The sequence below is a fragment of the Ochlerotatus camptorhynchus genome, unplaced genomic scaffold (genome assembly GCF_037179485.1).
Source record: "Ochlerotatus camptorhynchus isolate MF236.1 unplaced genomic scaffold, CSIRO-AGI_Acam_v1.1 ptg000250l, whole genome shotgun sequence".
NCBI classification, from domain to species: Eukaryota; Metazoa; Arthropoda; class Insecta; order Diptera; family Culicidae; genus Ochlerotatus; species Ochlerotatus camptorhynchus.
Window position 1 is genome coordinate 446878 of NW_027040740.1, and position 24176 is coordinate 471053.

The following is a 24176-nucleotide window of genomic DNA, read 5'->3' on the forward strand; positions in this document are numbered from 1 at the left end:
CAAAAAGGCGAACTAAGAGGTGGACGCCTGAGCTTTTCCACATTTATATCGCTGTGAAGCAACTGTAAACTTTAGAGGGAATCTATATCTGTAACTGAAACCAGTTCGATTTTGTTTGCCAACCTGGTTAAAATGTCATATTCAATTATCTTAAAGATAAATCGTCCAGCTCAAACCTTTGTAGGGGTAAGAGGTGGGACCATCATCATCATCAATTGTTTGTGCCTAAACCGTTAGTTTTCGGCTAAACTTCGGGAAAGTTTTTCCATTTGTTTTAGCCAATATTTTGACGCGAGTGAAGTGAGGGTGGTCCGTATGGTAAGGCAAGGTATATATCTTTTTTGTATGATTGATATAGACCGCCAACGTTGTCCACAAAGTTGTAGAACGATTTTTTAAGCAACTTTACTGAAGACAGCAATTTTCACGTTTTATACAAGATTGTAAAAGGTATTTTAGGGTGACTCCAAAATAATCGTTTTTATTAAATTTACGTTGATTTTTCGAAAATTATTTATTATAAGCACTGTCAGATCTTTTCATGGTGAATATTTTTGCTGAAGAGTTCAGTTGGGATAAGTTAGAAAATTATAAAGGATTTTCGTAAAAAATGTTTGACACTTAAATGATTACAGCAAACCCTGGTGTAAAGATTCTCTCAGCTAAGTTGTAGCTAATAACAAAACCTACAAAAGTTATATAGGGTAGAGCGCTACTTCGTCGTAATCGCCCATTTCCGTTCTATCGATCAGAAAAGATCAATATTATCAATTATTTCACCGTGCACAAATCAATAATAGGTTTGTTCCGATGCGTTAGTTCATTAGCTACAACATAAATCCTGTTAGAGCGCATTGTATGAATATTTACGCTCATTGTTCTCAAAACAAAAGAAGCGCTCCTAGCGAATCCCCTTTTTCTACGTTCATCCGTAGGACGAAGAAAATCTAATGGCGTTTCAATGCGTTAGGACGGAATTGAAACTCGTAGAACGAATTTAGAATCAAGAAGCAGTGTTAGATTTTAATCAATATCTCAACAATTGGTGACTCTTTATCAAATCCAACGGTACGTATGGAAAGGTGAATAAATTTAAAAGTAATTTTTGACAGAAATATTCCATTTTTTGTTTAAACTCGTTCAGAGGAGAGAGGTAAAGCGCGGGGTGTGCTTAGTAGGACGGAAATTAGATCAAAAACCCTACATCATTTTGCGGAATGCTGAAATAAACGTGTACCATATACTGACGATATCTTAGATGGTGCGACTATACCACATAAAATTGGGATGATATCCTAAATTAGTGGTTAGGCGCATCTTATGGTTATTGTTTATGCGGGATGTTTATTGATTCAAAAATTCGAAGTGATTTGAGATTTGGGCGTAATGCTTTTGAAAACAATAGTGATTGACGTGTTTGTTTACAAATGCAATTGCGCCCAAATCTCACATCACTCCGGAAATAATATGGTAATTTTTTTTTAGTGTTTTGTTTTCTTTTTCGCTGATCATCACGCTCATACAATGTTACTCAAAAGTGAGTAACTTCTACTCAGTTTGGTATTTTTGTGCAAAATGTCAAAAAGTGAGTAACATTGATTTAGCAAAGTGAGTACCTACTACTCTGTTTGCCTAAAATCAATGTTTACTCACTTTTGAGCAATGCTGTATAAATGTTACTCACCATGCGTCTGTCAAATACGTGGTGACAAAAGTGATCAATTAAACATTTTCAAAGCTTGAAGAAAGAAATTGATAAAAAAATAATGGAGCAAGTAGCTGCAGTGGTGGATTCGGATTCGTTCCGCAAATTGAAAGGTAACGAAAATTAAACATTTAAACAGAAATGCAGTTCATTAAATCTTTACAAGGTTTTCGCTGCCACCTCCCCGCGTGTCAAATATTTGTTTCAGGATATGTGGGAGAACTGAAATCCCACTATCAACATTTGCATAATTTGAATACCAGCAATGCTGCTGATATTCCGTTTAAATGCTCCGAATGTGGGTGTTTATACACCCGGTTCAAAACATTAAAGCGGCACATAATAAAGAACCATCCTCCGGCATCGGAAGGGGAAAAATAAGGAAATGTTCATGTGGGAGTAGAATCCATCGGGCCTGGCTCGCATGCTTCAGAAGAAGCTGGCTTGCAACCAGATTATTCTAAAATTTCGAACGAAATGTTTTTTAAAAGTCCCATAAATGTCGAACAACTAGCCGGAACCGTCAACAGTTTCATCACCAAAATGCGTTGCGGTGTTTCTGTTCCCGAAACTAAAATTCAAGAATTTATTGAAGCTGCATCCCAGCTTCTTGGGTAATACGAGCTATATTTTATGGGAATCTTCAAGGCATTCCTGAGATTGAAATTTATTCCGTATGACGACATTCATGCTGTGAATACGGTGAACAACATGTCCCCAAAAAGTGTTTTTTCGGATGTTCGTACCCCGCAAGACAATCTGGCCCACCTGTCCAAGATTGCTAAGTATGCCATCCCACTTGCGAGGGAAGTAATTTTGGGCCGAAGCAGAATAACCACCACAACTCAAAATCCGCCGAAAACTGGAGATCACCGTCGTCGTCGTCCTGTACAAATCATCAGGAAAACCAAGATAGCCAAGAACGTTGCTCACTATGTTCCTATCAAGGATACGTTGGCGCTCATCATGCAAAACCAACGTGCAAGAGAGATGGTTTCAAATGAAAAATCTGAGGAAGGATTTCTGCGTGGATTCAAAGATGGTTCTCGGTTCCAGCACCATCCATTTCTCAAAGCCCATCCCAATGCTTTGAGGCTTTCTTTACATCTTGATGATGTTGAGCATCGCAATCCTTTAGGGTCTCGTAAAGGAGTTAAGAAAATGACAATTTTCAGCTTCAAAGTTGAGAACCTCGACTCAGTTGTGAACGCTGAGCTAAGTCGCATTTATTTAACACTTACCGTTTGCGCAAAAGATTTGGAAAAATATGGTTACGAGCAAGTTCTCCGCCCTTTAATAACAGATCTTTCCCAACTAGAGTCAGACTCTGGTGTTAACATTAAAGTTGGTAATGGTGAGAACTTCGTTTTGCGTGCCATCCTAGTCCATGTGGTTGGTGACACGCTAGCCATTCACGATATTTTCTGCCTTATGGGACCCCAAGCGAGAATGTTCTGCCGTATGTGCTACATGCCGCGAAATGCACTACACCAGGGAAGATCTGGAAATTCATTTCCTATGAGAACACCAGAAAGTATTCAATTAGATTTGCAGGCTATTCAGAATAAATCGAAGCTACCATCGGAGTTAGGCATTGTGGGTGACTGCGCGCTTCACGAGCTTAAGTATTTTAACATTGCGACTAATAACACTTTAGACCCAATGCACGATATCCTCGAGGGTGTAGTACCCATGGTGATCAAGTTAATTCTTAACGATGTCGTAAATAATAAAAAACATATTTCGGTAGATGAGGTTAACAGAGTAATTATTGCATTTAATTATGGAATCGCTGAGTCTCGAGACAAACCCTCTCCAAATTTTACAGCAAAGAGTTTGAAGCCACCAGGGTATAAAATTTCTCAGTCTGCTTCTCAGACATGGACATTTCTGAGAGCGTTTCCATTTTTGTTTAGCAGGGCTCTTTCAAGTAATACAAATTATGTTTGTTTAGTAGGCTCGTTGCTAAAAATAACTTTTTTTGTATTTTCAAATAAACTCAACCATGCACAGATTTGCACCCTAGAACAGGAAATACAAAACTTCCATCAACTCTTCAGAATTTGCTTTCCTTTGGTTAATTTTATCAATAAAATGCATCATCTTGTTCATTATCCTTCAATAATTCGCAGTGAGGGTCCTGTGGTTAACTTTTCTTGCATGTTGTATGAGGCCAAATTCAAAGAGACTAAGCGACAGACAAAGACATGCAATAATTTTGTAAATTTATCTTTCAGTTTAACCAAACGATTGAATCTAAAACAAGTTCATGCCATATTAAATCATACTTACGTATTGAATGATATCATTATACTGTCCTCTACAGACATTCAAAAACAGACCTCAGAATATACTATGTTACTTTTTGATTTTCCGGATCAAATCAAATCAGTCAAACACATGAAAATCAATGGTACCAGCGTCCGTCCAGGATTAATAATTAAATATCAATTGTGTGGAGAAATATTTTATGGAGTGACGAAACTGATAGTAGCAGGTAATGAAACTATTGTATATCTAATTGAAGAGTTGAAATGTGTTGCATTTTATGAAACATATAACAGTTATAATGTTCAACATACAGGTAAGATAGTTCGTATATCGACTGAAAAGTTATTTACCAGAAAGACTTATAGTTTGTGGCAGCTCCCAAATGATAATGCAAGTTTTATTAGTTTGAAGTATTATGATGAATAGTTAAGTATTTAGTTAAGTTTTGTTATTTAGTTAAAACACCATTCGAATTCAAGATATCTATTAATTTTGCTGTACAATCAAACTCTTTTGAATAAAAAATAATAAGAAAAAAAATTACTTCATCTATACTCGTTAAGTGACAACAACAATGTTTCTATACGGTACCCAGCCCAAATGCATCTTAATCTTTTGGGCAGAAATATTACTCAATCATTGTCTTTCAAGTACCTTGGGGTCTGGTTTGATTCAAAGTGCACTTGGAATGCCCATATTACGTATTTGAAGCAAAAACGTCAGCAGAGGATCAACTTTCTCCGTTCAATTTGCGGCACATGGTGGGGTGCTCATCCGGGAGACCTCATAACGCTTTATAAAACAACTATTCTCTCTGTTCTAGAGTACGGCTCTTTCTGCTTTCTCTCGGCAAGAAAAAGTCACCTAATAAAATTGGAACGAATTCAATATCGTTGTCTGCGTATTGCTCTAGGCTGTATGCACTCAACGCATAACATGAGTCTCGAGGTTCTGGCAGGAGTAACACCCCTCCAGAACCGTTTCTGGGAGCTCTCTCTCAGAATACTAATCAAATGCGGAGTGACGAACACACTTATAATTGCTAATTTTGAAGAAATTCTTGGGTTGAACACACAATCTCGATTTATGAGAATCTACCACCACTACATATCATCAGATATGTGTCTTCCTTGTTATACTCCAGACCGTGTTCACTTCACCAATCGCAGTTCCTCAATTGAATATGATCTGACCATGAAACAAGCAACTCATGGGATTCCCGATCAACTTCGACCTATTATTATCCCACGTATTTTTACTGAAAAGTACCAACAAGTCAATTGCATGAAAAGATATTTTACAGACGGGTCACGTCTCAATGGATCCACTGGCTTCGGTGTCTTCAATGAAAACTCTAGCGCCTTCCGCAAACTTCAGGAACCTTGTTCCGTTTTTGTTGCTGAGCTGGCAGCAATCAACTTCGCATTGGGGTTGATTTCCAATATGCCCACAGACCATTACTTCATCTTCTCGGATAGTCTCAGTTCGATTGAGGCTATTCGGTCGATGAAACAAGGTAGGCACTCATCTTATTTCCTTTCAAAGGTAAGGGAGCAGATGTGTGTGCTGGTCGAAAGATCATATATGATTACCTTTGTATGGGTCCCCTCACATTGCTCAATCCCAGGCAATGAGAAGGCGGACTCTCTCGCAAAGGTGGGCGCGCAGGAAGGCGAATTGTATGACAGGCAAATTTCACACGATGAATTTTACCATTTAGTGCGTCAGAGTACCTTTTCGAGTTGGCAAACCGATTGGGACACTGGAAATCTTGGACGGTGGTTACATTCAATTATTCCTAATGTTTCTTCGAGAGCGTGGTTTAAAGGCTTGGGCTTAAGTCGTGACTTCATTCGCGTGATGAGTAGACTTATGTCCAACCACTACTCGCTAGATGCTCATCTCAATAGAATAAACCTCGTGGACAGCAACATCTGTCGGTGTGGAAACGGTTACGATGACATCGAACACGCAGTTTGGCAATGTACGGATAATGACGCCGCCAGAGAGCGACTTTTGAATACCCTCGAGGCCCAAGGAAGACAACCCTATGTTCCTATCAGAGACGTGTTGGCAACCCGTGATCTCTGCTATATGCAGTCCGTTTATGTTTTTCTTCAAATGTCTAGTATAAGAATTTAATTCCTTTTGTCTTTTGTCTCTCTTTATTAGTTTTTGTTTGTCTTGTCCCCCCGTCTCGATGAGTCTCATCGTCGCCCACTGGTCACCCACCATAGCCGGTCGAACTCCGGACGAAGCTAGAACAGCACTACCGTTCATACTGGCGACAACGCTCTGATGAGACAACGAAACCCTACCCCAAGCTCCTCCCCTGATCCTATCCTTCGAAAATGTACCCTTCTAACCTCGAGTAAGCCGCGAGTAATCGGCCCAACTCCTACTAGACATAGAATTAAGTGAATTTTGTTACACACAGTGAACAATGAATTATCGGCTCCGTAAAGCTAACGCGATTGAGCCTCCCAAATAAACGAAATAGATAAAAAAAAAAAAAATGTTTCTATGGTAAATGGGAAACTTATAATATAAGAAGGTTGTTACGCAGACAAATAAACATAGCACTTTGAGTATTTTTCACTGTAAAACATTGTCACTGAAACACTACCGCCATCTGTTAAGTAAAATTATCAAATATTGAAGGGGAAAAACTCAGCCATTTTCAAAATCTTCGCTGGCTCTGCGCTAAAACTACGTGATTTTTTATGTACAGTATCACCCGCTAATCCAACACTCGTTAATCAGAATCCCGGCAATCCGAAGATAATTCACATACAAAACCGTGCTGCCGACGAGGCTGCCGAATTGTATTTTGTTTTCTCCGCCCATCTCTCCCTCTGAGTATTTCCAGGTTTGACAGTCGCATTAACGGGGTCAACCCTGATAATCTGGCCACAATTATGTCGGATTAGCGGGGGATACTGTTATTATTTATTTAAAAAATTGTCCTTTGTTTTTTTCGACCTACGTGAGTGTTAACAGACGTAAAATGAAAATAATATTTGCATCAGCCTAATGGTATTTTTTACCGGGGGGTACTTTCTATAAATATTTAAGGTCATCATACATTTTTTATTATATTTCATAGTACACAAAATCAACGATACATCGTTGATGCTTCTAGAAGACAATGATTTGATTGACATCGGCATCGCAGAGAAAGGACCTCGAATTGTGATCCTGAAGATAATTGAAAACCTGAAAGCTTTCAGCCACGGCCAAGAAGAGAATGAACCACCACAATCAACAAAACAGGTAAAATCTTTGGTCTATACAAGTGTTTTCATAATTTCAGAGGCAATTTACCTTACCCCCCAATTTGAATAAATCCATACTCAACACATCTAGCGTTCAGAATCATAAGGAACTAAGTGCCATGATCGATTCTCTTCTTAGATTTTCTCTTTTTTTAAACAATGATGTTGCTTTTGCTAACTAATACAACCTTTCACTACACTGTATCGTAATAATTTCAAAAATTTAGTTCACAAACTGTGGAAATGCGAAGGGAAAATCGATGAAGAGAATCGATCATTGCAGTTAGGCCCTTATATTTCAGAACGCTAGATATATTCAATTAAAATATATATTATCTTATAGTACGTTCAGACTACAGAGTTATAACATGTTATAGCGCTATCTTGATGTTGGTTTCTGTGTTGCAATTATTTGACAACCGTTATAACATGTTATAACTGTCCAGTCTGTATTGCGTTTTTCTTCTAATATACTTAATTTCAACTCTACAGATTTGTCGAGAATTGTTTGAAGCGGATAAAAAGTTCAGTCTGAATGTATTGCTACCGGTGCTGGATCAAGGAAACGTTCCTGACAAAAATGATCTCAACTTCCTTACAAGGATTGCATGTCAATTTCTCGTAAAAAGGATCCAAGACGGTCAAAAGTAAGTGATACATTTTGTTTGCATAATGTAACATAGGATACTGTGCAAATTATGAACAACGCGTACTTCTTACTCTAAATTATTAATGAAAATTTCATTACAAAAGAAGGTTAAACACTACAATATTTTAAACTCTAATACAGTAACTGTTCATTCACCCTTAGTTAATATTCTATACCTTGTTGATTTTCAATGTAACTTTTTACAAGCATTACTATCTCCCCAATTCGACTTTTCTCTTGCTCGATATGTTTTGAATAATTTCTCCTTACATGTTTACCGAGATAAGCATCGAAACATAGAAAAAAGCAATCGCACACCGATGTATAGAACATCGAGATATGGAGAGTCGACTGTACACGATTTTCCACAAAAGTTAATTAACCTGTTTATGTTTCATGATTTTATTATATTAATTTCATTACAGATATCCATCTACAGACGAGCAAGAGAAATTGGCAAACGACATTGTTGAGCTATTCCCACAGCTTCAATGTACTAATGAAAGGCCTCAAGAAGCTCCTGATGCAGTAAATGTTTAAATGGGTTGATTAATGTTTAATGCTTAACTTATAATATTTTGCAGTGGATTTTTTTCTGGCGAAATAATGGATTGGAAAAAGGGAAACACAGCGGTCTGGTATACCACCGTATTCGAAACTGCATTAAAATGCTACCATCAGACATGCACAAGTATAAGCGATCAGTAACTAATACTGTCGAGGCATTTATTCCAACCGAGCTTTTGAATAAAGCTGAAATCCTGCGTACAGTAGAACCAACAAAATCCGAGAAAAAGAGAATTTGTGCTGAAATGGAGAAGTGCTTCCCATTATTAAAGCTCATGCTCAATGAGAAAAAAAAGCATTACTGAAATAATACAAATGTTCCCGCATCTTCAAGCCTACAATGGATATGTGGTAATAACCTTTTTTTAGAGTTGGTTGGGAATGCTAACATGAAGCTTTAGTGTGATGATTTATTAGCTAGTGAATGTTTTTTTTTTAGGTTTTTCGTAATACCCTGTGCAGCTTGCCGTTCAGACTATAGCTTATATTACGTAATAAGCCTGTCTTGCAATAATTACTCATAAAACTAATTTTCACTGGAAATCCTATGTATGAGTGCTCATAGCAAGACAGCTTATACGTAATATCTGCTATAGTATGTACGGGGTATAACATTCACTGTAAAATCGTTTTCACTTTTATTAGAGGAAATGACGGCTTCGGCACTTTTTTTTTTAAGTTTCTAAGCACTGTTTTGTTTTGGCATGCATCATATTCCAGAGCGTTGTTTTGCTAAAAAAAATGAAGACTTTTTTAGGCAGATGCACTAACTACGTTTCGCAAAATTTAGAGATAATCAGCCCCTACCCCTCCTTTTCAACCGTTTGCAAACCCCCTTTTCCTCGTACTTAACGGATGCTCGCTTACTCCCTTGACGATAATAGCTAAAGAAGTACTGTAGCTTTCCCTATTTAAAAATAGGCTATATGTATAACGTAAATTCTTTAACCTTCCTAGTGCATTGGTGTCATTTTTGTCCGGGAAAACTGTATTTTTCTCCTAATACATTAGAAAGGTTTAACGAAGATTAGTTTGCTTTAAAATCTTTGTGTTATTTTTCTCCAAAATTGCAACATATGTATATTTTTTTTCTCAGATTCATAAATCGTTCAAGCCGAGGTTCAAGCTGCTCTTTCCGTCATCGGAGGTTAACACGGACTATCAGGGAGTTTTATCTAAATGCCTGCTGTATTCAACTAACAAGTTCACGCAAGTTGAGGATGGTAATTATGCTAAATTACTATATAGTGAAATATTAAATTGCAATGAGCACTCATATAAGACAAATTGTCACAAAAAACATATACATATATGACATTTGATATCAAATTAGCTTATATTACATGATATCAACGTACTATTAGGCTACAAATGAAAACTTATGACCTTCTTTTATTGTAATTACAGAATACATCAGAGGTTTCCTACGGATGTTCCATAAAATGCCGGTACGTGGACAACGTAGAAAGGTGGATGGGGCATTAGCGATCTCCGAAGAACAGTTGGCGTCACCATTCATTCAGGGGATAAAAGTAAACAAACAAATAGTTCATATTCCATCACAATATAACAAATAAACATTGATTTTAGCCCATAAACAACGCCAACGCTGATCTTATCGAGCATATGTCGTCACTTATCCAGGATCAACCGCACATTGCATGCATTTCAGAACCATATAAAATTGGACCGCTATTTGTGGTTGTAAATCGACACGTTTTTATTGAAGTCCCGAATGCTATTCACGCAATCGATATTTTTTTCAAGGTGTTCAAAGTTTTTGGACTCCGTGTGCCCACTCAGCTTGCCATGATAATGGATTTTTTGGAATGCGTCCTGTATAAAACTTTGAGTCATAGCTCAAGATCGTCGGTTAACTGCCTTGTCGCAGCATTCAAAGAAGCTGCACATGCTGAAGATGCTGATAACATTTAATTTTTATATGTAGATTTATCTTGTAACCGTTTATTAAAATTGTTTCTTTTATTTTTTATATTTTTTATATTTTTCTCAACCACCAACTCCAACCACCAACTCTCACCAAATCTTACTCAAATTGAAAATTGGCCAATTTTACGAAAAGTGAGTAACATTTACTCAGTTGGGCTTATTTGGCGCAATCAAAATCTGAGTAAAAGTTACTCTGATTTTGACAAATGCTAGTATTACTCAAAAGTGAGTAACCATAGGTTTACTCACTTTAGAGTAGTTCCACTTTTACCGAAAGAGAGTAGTTTTTTACTCACTTTTGAGTAACATTGTACGAGCGTGATCCTTCGGAAGGGAAGTAAAGCCGTTGGTCCCCGGTTAATTAGTTGATGGGTCGACATGTAGGGTCCAGGTGTGGGAGCTGCCTTCCTGGCGTCGGGAGCATTGGTACTCAGGCTGTGTTCCATTTGGCGAATTTTCACTTAAACTTGACAGATGGAAAATTTTCAAATAAACCTGCTTTCTCGAAAATTGGCCGATCAACAACAGAGGGATTTTCGTACATTATAATTTAGTTTCGAAGTGTCAAATTTAAGTGAATATTCACCAAATGGACCACAGCCTCAGTACGGAAAACACGATCGACGAAAAAAAAAATCAAGGATAAAACAGAAAATTGATTATACATAACTGCAGCTCGAACTGCAGCATACTTACTTACCTCAAGTCTCAAGATTTTCGAAATTCACAAGTTTAGTTATTGTTTACATTTTTGTCCGGGTGAAAACGAGGGAATGGTTGGTAGTTATTTTTGCATTCATGGTCCGGGGAATGGACACAGCAAATAAATGCTAAATTAAAATTAACTATTGTTGTCTTATTAATAGAATATTGTTATTTGTACAATAGTTGCAGTTGAAAAGTGGCTTATTAAAACCAAAAGAATCCTATTTTGAATTTATATGAATATGTATTATTGAAACAACAAGATGCAATATAATTTCAACCGGAATTGTTTGTTTAAATACAACTAAAGTTTTTTTTTGGTTCAATGCAAACAATTTTCTGTCCGTGTACGGCGGATTGCAAGACCAATTCCCTGTTGCCAATACCGACGGTTGCCGGTTTCAAGGAGCAAAGTGTTGTTCTTGCCGGCGAAGTCCGGTGCAATAACGCGGTTGATGATGATCTGTGTGCTCATGCAGGAGAAACGGCTGGATTCCAGGAGGAGACAAAGGGTGTAGGACACTCGTGACTGGTCCCTCTCTCTTCCCCCGGAGATCCACTCCCATCCCATGTTTCATAAATTATCGCGAACAGTAATGCTCCCGTTTAATGCTGATATTTAAAAGAAGGAAAAATCTTCTAAAATTTTCAAATCCTACTTTGTCTTCATGTATGTAAAGTAGCCACCATCCCTTCGAATATCTTGTCTTGTATGCAGATCCACTTCATAGGAAGATCAATTTGAGCTACCGACCTGAATTCACAATATCACTGTATGAAAGGCCAAAAATAGAGGGGTAGAGACACTTACGTGAAATCCACGGGAAATTAACACATTAAAGCCCAGTGATATATTTATAGATCAGCATTTTTTTTTCATTATCATGTCTTAATAGAAATTGGGAACGTAGAATATGTTTTCAATATCACTAGAATAATCCTTGGAACATCCTTAACATCTTGTTTTCAAATAATGTGAGAATAATCCTTGGAAAAATCGAGCATTGTCCCGAGGTCAAAAACGACTTGGACGTTAAACGGGTTAAGAATCTCCAATGACAAGATTAAAAAGAATAACTGATATTTGAAAGAGTAGTACAAGTATTCAAAATACACTATTGTAGTTGTTACCAGGGTTGTTAATATTCAATGGGAATTTGCATTGAAGACGTTAACGGAGCGCTAACGAATCGTAAAATCGCTGATTGTGACACTCCGAAATCAAGATCAACAGATTTTATGTGTCAAACACATACTTTACAATCTCTTCTTATAACTTACAAGTACTAATTATCATTATAACATCTTATAATTGCAAAAAAATTATAGCAAGGTGACGGGTGACAAGTACTAATTATCATTATAAGATAATTTATAACATCTAATGATTTCATAATTCCAAAAATATTGTTTTATAGCAAGTGAGTGGAGGAAGCATCCACGGCAACCACAGTTGTGACATGGTTGTTCAGATCCTAATGTGCTTTACCTATAGGTGAGGCAGTGCCTCTTACGAATGTATTAGTTAGCGGGCAAACTTTATGGGTGGTAGTGTGGGCCGGTGTACCCGGAGCTTCAGGCAACGGAGACAATAAAGTTGCGACGTCACAATCACGATTTTTGTTCGGAGAGTTGGTTCTTGTGTCGTCACCACTCATCTCCGAAAATGTTTCGTAGTATTGCTCTCAAACACAAACAAACACTATCATGTGTCACTCATGTATGTATAGCTCATTGGTTCAGATCGGCTCAATTTAATCAAAAATTAGGTTACTCAAAAATGAGTTGAGTTGTCTGGGCTTTTCCAGGAAAACTTCTCGAATATGAGAAAGAGGCTTAGCGCAGTCTATTAGTAGACTCCCATACTGAACATTTTCAAGGAGTTTCCTCATGTTTGAGAAGTTTACCCTGGTTTTCCATGGCATTTTCCCGGAAAACTGTACTCACTTTGGAGTTAACCCACTTTTATCGAAATTGAGTCGACTGAACTAAATTTTGAGTTGGTCTGAACGTCCGTGCACATTTCAAGAGCTTCAATACTGAATGCAATTCATTATGAAATTCAGTATACTTCTCCGTCATAAAAGCTTTTTCACCACACACTCAATATGTGCTTTTTCTTGCATCATTGACAAACGAACGCAGCCAGTCTAAAGCAACCAAGAGGAAAGCTCAGCTTTTACAGCGGGACCCGTTCAAATATTACGTAACACAAAAAAAATGCATTTTTTACATACCCGTTTCATAGTCAATGTTATGATAAGAGTCCCGCCAAGAGTGAAGCCAGAATTGCGGTATTTATAAATTATACCGAGCACTTGTTTGTACATTTTTCAGGTTCTATAATTGTTTTTGTCTCCCAGACATGGAATTTTCCACTTCTGAATGAAAGTTATTATCTTGTTTTCGACATAAAATTTTGCACTTCTGAATGAAAGTCATCCGATGCTAATACAAACAAACTCTGACGAACAATAAATCACAAACAGTGCTGCTTGTTTGCAAAATTTTCTCTTGGCGGGACTCTTATACGCCATTTTCTTGTTTTATGTAATATTTTAATGGACCTTTTGTTTCATCGCTATCTTCTACAAAACATACATAACAAATAGCTGTCAAATTGACTCTAATTTAAAGTTGTTTATTATACGAAGGGGGCGACACATCTAAATCTCAATTTAGATGCTCAAAAAATCTCACACTAGCGAAGCAATCTTCGAAAAATCTTCTTGCATATCTCGCATATAGGGAAAATGCAGATAATGTCGGCCTAAGTGTCCCTAATTTGGGCCCATACATAAATTCGGCAATCGACTAAATTTTCAATAGCAACCAAAAATATCCATTAGTTACGTCCCAATAACGCGTTCATCTAGATAAAATTGATAAATAGCAGATTTTTAGCGATGGGCCCAATGTTAGATCCATAGGCCAACATTAGAGACATTAGACATTAGAGTAAAACATATGAATAAGTTCAAATTGATTTTATACGAGTTTAAAAAATAACATACCTCCAATTTTTTCATATTATTGAGAATAACATACGCTCTTTCAAATTCCGTAAAAAAAAACTTTTTTTTTGTTTGCCCCAACCAGAGATATTAACATTTGAAAAGAGCATATTTTTAGCATAAAAACGTCAATAACTCTTGATCGGCGAAAAATATTGACAAGCTTTTTGCAGCAAAAATTTGCGCCTTCTTAAGATCTAAAAGTTATTTGAAGACAACTTTGCTGAGAAATTCGAAATAAGAAAACTAGAGCAAAACAACTGCTTTTTTAAGAGCCACCCTAACGCAATTCAAGAAAATAGCTCTAAATCAGCCAATTTAAGAGATACAAAAAAGTTATATTCAACAAAGTTGCTTGAAATTAGCTCAGCTATAACTTTGCCGAAGAATGTATACCTTAATTTATTCAAGCAAAAAAGTTAGATTTTGATTTTAATGATAATAGGAACCACCCTAGAATTCATTGTCATAAAAATGAGGGCCTAACTATAAGGAACAACTTTGTAGAAAAGACTTTTAGTCTAAAGTTTCAATGTCAGGCTCAAAACATATCATTCCACCTAAATCTGCATTCTGGACCACTGTGCAGTGGTCCAGAATGGGAGTTTAGCTGGAATAGTAGTCCTAGAGCTTTTTCTGTAATATTTAAACGTTTGATGTTATGCAGCAAAGTTGTAGCTGAGTTAATTTCAAGCAACTTTGTAGGAGAAACATTTTTCTGTCTCTTAACGTTCTCATTTTATAGTAATTTTTTGGAATTTAAAAAGGGTGTACCTGAAAAATGAAGTTATTTAGCCCCAAATTTTTCGTGAAAGTCATCTTCAAGTCTTTAAACGAATTGATGTCTCTCAAATATCATGCGATACTAACTATTTTCTCTATGAAATACTCTGTTTTCAAATTATAACTACTCAGTACAGGGCAAATATATTTATGTTTTAAAGTAACCATTTGAAAGGGCCATTGAATACATTATACGAAAAATTAGAGATAAGTTATTTTTTAAAGTATCCCGAAGATTATTTTTATGAGAAGTTTGAAATAATTAGCGTGATTGCGTTTCACCCAAAAAAGGTCTGGGTTCAATCCCAGTCGGCGCCGCTGGGATTTTCTGAGGCCTAAAATCTCTGATCACGCCTTTTATCGGAAAAGAAGTAAAGCTGTTAGTCTCCGGTTCATGAGTTGATGGGCCGATAGGTAGGGTTTAGAAGAGGGAGCAACCTCCCTGGCGTCGGTAGCATTGGAGGTCAGTACGGAAAACAAGATCGATGGAAAACAAATCAAGAAAAAAAAAAAGTTTGAAATTAAAGAGTTGGTGTCAAAAAATTATTTTTATAGGAACACCCTAAGTCAATTTTGAAAAATTGCTCTAAAACGAGAACGTTAAGAGATAAGGGCCACCTAAATTAGATGCGGTAATGTAAATTTGAAAGTTTGACAATGGACGAGTGCACCGATGAATTTGAGTTCACTCACTCGAGGAAAAGTGACACAAGCTGCGGGCAATGTTGACTAATGATGAACACTAAATGTTCATGAATAATGAATAATGAAAATTTCATGTTCATGATTAGTAAAAATTGCCCACAGCTTGTGTCACTTTTTCTCGAGTGAGTGAACTCAAATTCATCGGTGCACTCGTCCATAGATTTAGATGTCACTTTGCCGCAACGCGTCAGATCCTGATGTAATGTGAAGGGCGCTATAGAAAAAAATGCACAAAGTTGCTTGAAATAAACTCAGCTGCAACTTTGCTGAAGATTGAATGTCTTTATTTTCAAAAGTAATAAAGTTGGTTTTTGAATATCAACTAATTTGAGGACCCCATTATTCTTTAAATTCACCAAAAGTAGGGACTTTTTAAGCACAAAATCTTCACCGAAGACACAAATGTCTTTGAAGCAAAAATACTAGCACATTTTACTTAAATTTGTCATTAGGGTGGCCCTCTGAAACCCGTATTTTGCCAGTAGTTGTTTCGTTTCAAATTTCTCATGAATTTAGTCCGTAAAAACCTTTTAGAATTTGTAAAAATTCACGTTTTTGCTGTATAAAGCTAATTATAAAGACAAAAAATTAGAACAAAAAAAAACCCATTATTCAAGTACACTCTAATTAAATTAAGGAAAATTGCTCTAAAATGAGAACGTTGAGAAATAGAAAAAATATACTTCACACAAAATTGCTTGAAAATATACCTTTAATTTAGAGAATAAAAAAGTTTGATTTCGAAAATCTCAACCATCCTAATGTTTACATCCATCATAAGAAGCCACAAAAACTTCACAAAAGACACAAACGTCTAAATATCACAGCAAAAGCTCTAGGACTACTATTCCGCCATTCTGGACTACTGTGCAATGTTTTCCTTGAATGATACAGATTGTTGTAAAAGATATATGCCAATGTAGTTTACCGGAAAATCGCTCCAATTTTTATGTTTATTTGAATTAATTCATATGTGGTCCACCAAGAGGAACGGGTCCATTAAAGACAAAATTAACCTATTTTTTACTTATCCTTCTCATAGGGGGTAAATTTAAAGTACTGCGAGAAACAAAATCAAGCTTTTAAACAAATGTTGTTAAAATAATGGCTGCAAATACACATTTTTTATATACCATTTGTATGCTCGTTTGGAATAAAGCGGTTACAAAATCATGCTTGAAAGTTATGATTCTCATTATTATTTTTTTTAATTTAAAAATAAAATTCCATCGAAATGACATTTAGACTGAACAGATTTTTATGAAACTTTGACAAGATTTTCTTCTTGAGTTCTAATTTCAGCTGGCCAAGTTTGCTTGACAATCGTGCAATGGATAATGAGAAAAATGCAAAAAAATGGCTTAAATTGCAAACTACTTCGTCGTAATCGCCCCATCGATCAGAAACATCCATAATATCACTAATTTCACCGTGCACAAATCTAGACCAACAATTGAAATGGGCGGAACAACCAAACGTTAACAATGGCTTTAAACGCAAATTTGTCGAGAATCATAATACACGCACGCAAACTAACAATGTCATTCGATAAAGGAAGTTTGCTTTTTCAGATGCTGGTGTTAGATTGCGTAGATGTACGTTGATTTTCGAGAAATTTGCGCCATTTGCCATTGATTTTCGAGGAAATTTGAGCCATTGTTTTCGTTTGGTTGTTCCGCCTATTTCAATTGTTGGTCTAGAAATCAATTATACGTTTGATCCGATGCGTAAGTTCTAAAGCTACAACACAAAAGCTGTTAGAACACATTGTATGAATATTTAAAATAATTGTTCTCAAAAACAAAAGAAGAATTCTTAGCAAATCCATTTTTCTGCCTTCATCCAAATAATGAAGAAAATCCAATGGCATTTGGACAGAATTTAAAATCGTAGAACGAATTTGGAATCAAGAAGCAGTGTTAAATTTTTAAAAATTAGCTAAATAATTTGTGACTCTTTATCAAATCCAATGGAACGTAGGGAAAGGTAAATAAATTTAAAAGTCATATAGGGGAAACACACCAGTATTGGCCATGTTCCTAGTTTGGCCACCTTTTGATGATATTTTACGATGTTTACAATTTTGACATGTTCAGTTGCGTTTAGTTTGATGGTACAAATCATGTTCATCGGTGTACACAAACTTTTCGACCACAAAATGCACGAATATTGTTATTTTGTGCAGTTCCTCTATAGTAGACTTATTCAATTTATGTTTTGTTCATATTCGTTCGGAAAAGAGAGGTAAAGCGCTTAGTGGGTTGGAAATCAGATCAAAAACCTTATTGCATTTTTACTTTCGAAAGAAAGTATGAAGAATTATTTTAGGTACCAAAACCATAATTTACGCACGTTTTGTTTTAATGTTTCTTTTGAAATCGCCACTGCTTTTAATTGAGAGCTGAATTTGTATATTCTGTGACAAGTTCGATAATTGAACTGCATTGTATGCTCTATGATCAGTAGCTTAAAGCTTTTTTCCTCTGTTCGGGACATAAAACCGACCAGTAATTTGATCTATTGTAGTATATTCAGTATCCTTAGTTTAGTACATGTCGTATTACTCCATCACATTGATACTCCATTGCTACAGTTGTTATTTAAATATCATCGCAAGAAGTCGATTCTAAATGTATGGTCCCGCTATTTATACCATTCGAAGAGTGAAGTGTACCCCACACGTATCAATAAATTGACACGAAGGAAAATTATTGACAATAATATTGATGATGTGAATATAGAATTATTGTCAACACCGATTTATTGACGTCAATATAGAATGTATTGAAAATACGGTTATTGTCAATGTCAATAAAAGCAAAAGTGTAGGGTCCACTTAAGAGCACCCTCCACGGCGCGCCCTTTTGTCTGTCAAAACTGGATTGCTTAGCAACCAAATTAGACAATGATACCGATAATGATCATGCATCAGAACACTAGTTTTAACAACTAGGGAACAACGAATAACAGATTAGGAATCACATAGAGGAGGACTAACTAACTCATTTCTTCCTTATTTCAATATCATCCTCGGTCCAGGCAACCCGAGGACTTCTCACTATTAACAAGGCATAAAAAGTAACAAGGATTAAATTGTTTTCCTTCGTAGTAACGCACCACGTAAAGGTGATCTACTCACGTTATAGGGCAGCTTAAGGCTTAAATGTATCGAAGGCCTAAGCATGATAAATATAATGTCAATAAAACAAAGTAGAATCACCATTCATTATCACCGTAGTCATAGACCATATTCAAATAAGTATAAGTCCTTGCATAACCAATGTCGCTGGCCATTTATTGTTAGGTAATGTGCTACGAATATTAATCAGTATCACATGGACACGTCATTCAGACGTGTTTATCAGCAAATTGAAATCCAAACAAACGATACTAGCCGCAAGCCTTTATTGTGTTTAAGTAAAGAACATTGTTCATGTATAGTTTTAAGAATAATATTACTTACTAATTAGCATGTCTACTTTTTATGAGATCGACCGAAAATTATTACTAAAAGTTAGTCTTCTTTCTGCATTTAATAGTTAAGCATTCGAAGCATGTATTATTTTTACATACCTATATTGTATGGCAAGTTTGCCCAGGGTAGTCCAACCCGAAAAATTCAAAAACTTTACTGGGGAACGAATAAGCCGCCACTCTGGTCTTACTTTATAGTTGCGCTTTTACTGACTAAACTAAGGACGGGTAGAAACATGACGGACATCAAATCCTTACTTATATCCTAAGTGGAGATATCGCTAATTATTTACTTAACGCTTCATTGAATGAGACGCTGCTTTTACGGTTTGTAATTGAAGCTATGAGTGCATCATGCGAACAGCTTTGCAAATATTGCAATAGTGCAAATGCACAGCTCTAAATTATACAGAATCATATGTGGGGCATATAATCAAATGTCTTTAGAGTGGGTGAGTACAACGATTAACATTTAAGATACAGTTGTGCGGTGTCAATTGTTGTGACCGCAGAAATGACGAGGTGGGTTTGAACATTGAAGACGATAGACACGTAACTAAAAACATATTTTTATCTATTATTGCCGTGTGTCTGAAAAATATATGTTTTTAAATCCCAGGATTGTTCCCTTGTTTTGTTACAGGAACATTTCGAAAACATGTATGTATATTCTTGATGGCCACCAGTGTGGAAGTGTGTGTGGAAAGTGTATTCATTTATTTTTCACGTGCATTCAAAACTGGAGCAATGAAGAACATTGCGTGCCATCACTCGTACAATGGCGAGTTAAAATAAAGCGTGCCTTGAGTTGATACGTGATAATTGTAAACCAAATCAAAAGACCATCCATACATGTACAATGCACTCCGGAAAAAGAAAACATCCGCTAAATGTTGCTTGAGTTAAGCCTCTATAGTTTTATTTATTTTTTATCCACCCCACAAATACCAAATTCTGTTTCTACGCGATTGTATTTTTTTTTACCTCATGCTTGATTAGTAGAGCATTTTCAATGCCATTGATTTTTTTTTATGTTTTTAAAGAAATTGGTAACAATTTGAGAACACACGATCAAAAATAGAGGCGAACAAAATCGCGTAAAACCAGTATTGACTGTAAAATATGTATAAAATTACTGAAATAAAGACATAATGCTATCAGTCCAAGAAGTTTGCCAACTCATGTTATATTAGAATAGACGCGGACACACCTACATATCTTAATTATTTTAAGAAATGATAGAAATGCATTAAAAGCGCAGTCAATTAGACATACATGTGTCTCTTTTTGTTTAATTAGTTTCAGCAATTGATTGTTTAACTTGCTATTCAAAATACATTTAGTCTGCACAAATTTGATATGAGGGTGGTTAGGAACGTGATAAAACTTCCGGTTAGTGCCCGAGATCAATCCCAAATCTCGGTCTATGTGGTAGCTGACGGAGGTGATACTACATATTTAGATTTTTTTTGCCGAGATGGGCACCACCGTATTTTTGTAACAATTTTAAATGCAACCCAGTTTATTAAAAAAAAAAAGAAGCAGGTTCTTATTTTAGTTCAATATTTAAAGTTTATCGAATTTAAGCGACTTACCTAAGAACAGCCCGCGTTGAGTCGTGACTAATAGAATGAGAAAAGCTGGGTTAGAGGGTTCCTCTAACAAAATACATATTTTTGAAAACTTAGAATTACGTCTTTATAGTAATAGTGGCATTTTAGCCAGGCATGAGAATATTTCTCTTTCTTCTTTCTCTTTTTTTTAAATTCTAGTCACTTTTAACACTCTTGGGTCGTTCGAGACATGTCCGGGGATAAGATTTGAACTCGTGATTTTGTCGTGAGAGTTATGGATGTTAGTCACTACTCCGGGCCGTCCTAGGTAAGTAAATACTTACATACTTAATGGGGGCGACCCCGGCGTAGTGGTTAGAATATATACCTCTCACGCCAAAGTCACGAGTTCAAATCTCACCCCCAGACAAGTCACGAATGACTCAAGAGCGTTAAAATGACTATAATACAAAAAAAATTACACACTTAAAAATTATTCTCGAGCTCGGCAATGCACCGAGCCAACAAAACAATAATACAAATCAAGGAAGATTAATAAATGGTGGTGGATTGAAATATGCAATTTTAATGTTAAAATTTATTTTAATTTTTTAAGTTTTGCTGAAATCTCGATAGAATTTATATGAGATTGCTTACATTTTTACTGAGAATTCAGTTTTACAGTGCAAAGAAATCAGTTTGCTTAAAATGAGATTTTCGGTAAACCGCACAAGCTGTCATTTTTTCCATACCGAGATTAACGGCAACAATTTGTTTGCTCGGCTTTGGGGATCTCGGCAAAAAAAAACGAGATTCGGCAAATAAATCTAAGTGTGTATGTGTTTATTTTCACAAATATGATTGACTTGAACTCACTTGTTAAAAAAACTGCTTACAAGCTGTAAGCAAGATTTGAAATCGGAGAAATGGATCTAATGTTGGCTACGGATCTAAGATTGGACCCATTGCTAAAAATCTACTATTTATCAATTTCATCTAGATGAACGCGTCATTGGGACGGTACTAATGGATATTTGAATTGAAAATTTAGTCGAATGCTGAATTTATGAATGGGCCCAAATTAAGGGCATTTAGGCATTTCCCCTATGTAACATATTTCTTAACTTAGTTGATGTACAATGCAAATATACAGTGCTTCCATGATTTTACGCACCCAAATCTTTAGCAATCATCATCAAGATATGTTTTATTTTGTATTATAGTCACTTTAACAAATTTTAGTTTATTATTTACTTGTCCGGGAATGAGATTTTAACTCGTGACATTTCTGGTTGTTCTTTATTTGTTGTAAAAAACTTTGGTCCTTATTTGTTGTAAAAAACCACTGAGATTCAGATTGTGAGATAGAGTTCCACTCCTTTCAGTTGCTAGCGAAAAGTGGAGTTCTGGAAGACAGCAGTTTGTTCCAGTCGGCACTGATGCACAGCTAAGTCAAAAAACAGTCAATTTGATGATGCTCATTAGATACGCGTCAATCAAGAATGGAACTTCTGCTTGATTGAAAGTTTCAATACATTATCAGTTGTTTATCAGCATCAATGGTGTATTGGGGCGGGGCTTATCGTGTGTGAAAATAGCTTCAGAATAATTGCGTTCCTGAATGGGCTATTGGATCTGCGGTAGAGCTGTCACCTTCTAACTCCCGGATTCAAGCTTCTTGCAGTCATAAGACATGATTTTATCCATAATGCCACTGCCACGCAGTTGAAGTTGGATTGTAAAATACATGCATATATAGAGTATAAAATATTTAAAAAGGGGGCTGATAAAATTAGGAATGCACTGTAGTAAATTACATTTTAGTAAAGATTTACATAATAGAACAGAATTAACACTCTGTACGTAGTTGTTTTTATTGTTATGTTTTTAACCTCTTCTTCAAATTATACCGAAATAAGTTTTTGTTTAGTTTTGTTAAAATTTCAATTCGTTTCAAATTGTACATCAAATGCTTAAGGCTTTAATAAACATACTAAATATAATAAATTAACAAAAACACTGTGGTATTGAACTCTTTTTTCGACTCCAACAACAAGCAAGTTCGGTACTTAAGTATTATCAACGAGTGTCCATTTAAACTGAAACTACGTTATCCAACTAACAACGCAAACAGATTAGTAACATTTTCTGTTAGCCAGTATTGGTACTAAATTTGCGTGATAGCCAGAAGGTCAATATTTGAAATTGGTACATTAATTGCTACTTCCTACTGAAGAAAATGGCATGAAAACGAAAACAAAAAAAAAAATAATGAACCATTACTGAAAATTCCCGCTACGTTCATGCATACATGGCACATACTCCACAAGAAGTAACAAAAAAAAACAAACTGTTTAATAATATGTATAGGTACGTATGATCACTGCGTAGGTATTTATGTGCACACATTATTTTATCTTTCATTCAAACAGTACGGATATAGGTTTATGTGTTGATAAATGAAAGTAAACTTACAGAGCTTCAAGTGTCTGCCTCCGACGAACATTTTCTCTAAATTTGTTCCAGGTCACTGATGATCGTTGATCGTTATCGAATTGGTATCGATTTTGTATTTGCACTGCAAAAAATCTAGTTTTATAAAAGCAATCTGAATATTGCAACCTTTCACGATTAGGTAATCTGGTCACCATATGTCAGTTGGCAAAATTCACCTTTCTCCGAATGGGGACGTTGATAATCTTCCGCTTCGATGTTCCAAAAAAAAAAAATAACAAAAACTGCTGAAATGCACTTCACCAAAAGTAGTCAAGCAAGGTTTCTCCTAAAATCCCAAAGGTGTTACTGCGTGCACCACTATGAAGACGGTTTTGTTTTGAGTACCATTATTGTTAAGAAAATTGCACTTATGCTCTTAAACACGACACCTGAAATCCCGGTCACTGTAATGAAGCTAAACAAAACCAAGGTGGAGCCAAGAAATAATCCGTAACGGTCGAGCACACCAAACGGAACAACCGCACTATCCGACCAACTTGCGAAAACTAACCGGTGGTCAGCACTGTTAACGTTTGCGGCTTTGAGAGGATTTCAATGTTCAAACGAAAAAAAACGGCTGCCCGGAAAGCTGAGCTGCACATGCTTCTGAAGTCACTCACACGACCATGATCGGAGAATGAGTCGGGAAATCAGTGGTCATGATCGTACATTGGCTCAACGGATAAGTTGAATAGACATTGATGCACATTATTGTACGTGCAGTGGATACTCACTAGGTTTAACGATTTAAACTGTTTGATCTAAGCCAGTGCATGTCTGAATTATCAATCATTGTAACCAAATAGATTGATAATGCATCTTTTGCGAAACGCGGAACAGAAAATGAAAAATTTTGTTATGATCATAACAATGATGGATAAATGAACCGTTGAGAGTCAAAGAGGTAAGATTCGATCTTAAGTACGTCACCATATTAACAATATAGTTAACACTTCGATTTTCTATATATCACGCAGTAGACAGAAACTTTTTGTTCGACACACCACCTAACGTCACCAAAATGCATTT

General features: G+C 36.0%; 1 protein-coding gene and 1 pseudogene across 2 annotated transcripts in view; one reads left to right on the plus strand and one right to left on the minus strand.

Moving 5' to 3' along the window:
* The window catches only part of emp (epithelial membrane protein), a 101304-nt gene extending 77667 nt beyond the window's left edge, over positions 1-23637 (minus strand). The window contains exons 1-2 of one of the 2 annotated variants that reach the window (XM_065226420.1): positions 23324-23637; positions 23127-23229 (exon numbers count right to left, since the gene is read on the minus strand). In XM_065226420.1, coding sequence (XP_065082492.1) covers positions 23127-23157 — 31 coding nt within the window. In that variant the 5' untranslated portion in view covers positions 23158-23229; positions 23324-23637. Of the gene's footprint in view, positions 1-23126; positions 23241-23323 lie in introns of both variants that reach the window. The other variant, XM_065226419.1, reaches the window with a different exon arrangement.
* On the plus strand, positions 1781-10402 carry LOC135704867 (uncharacterized; annotated as a pseudogene).
* Positions 23638-24176: the final 539 nt, after the last annotated feature.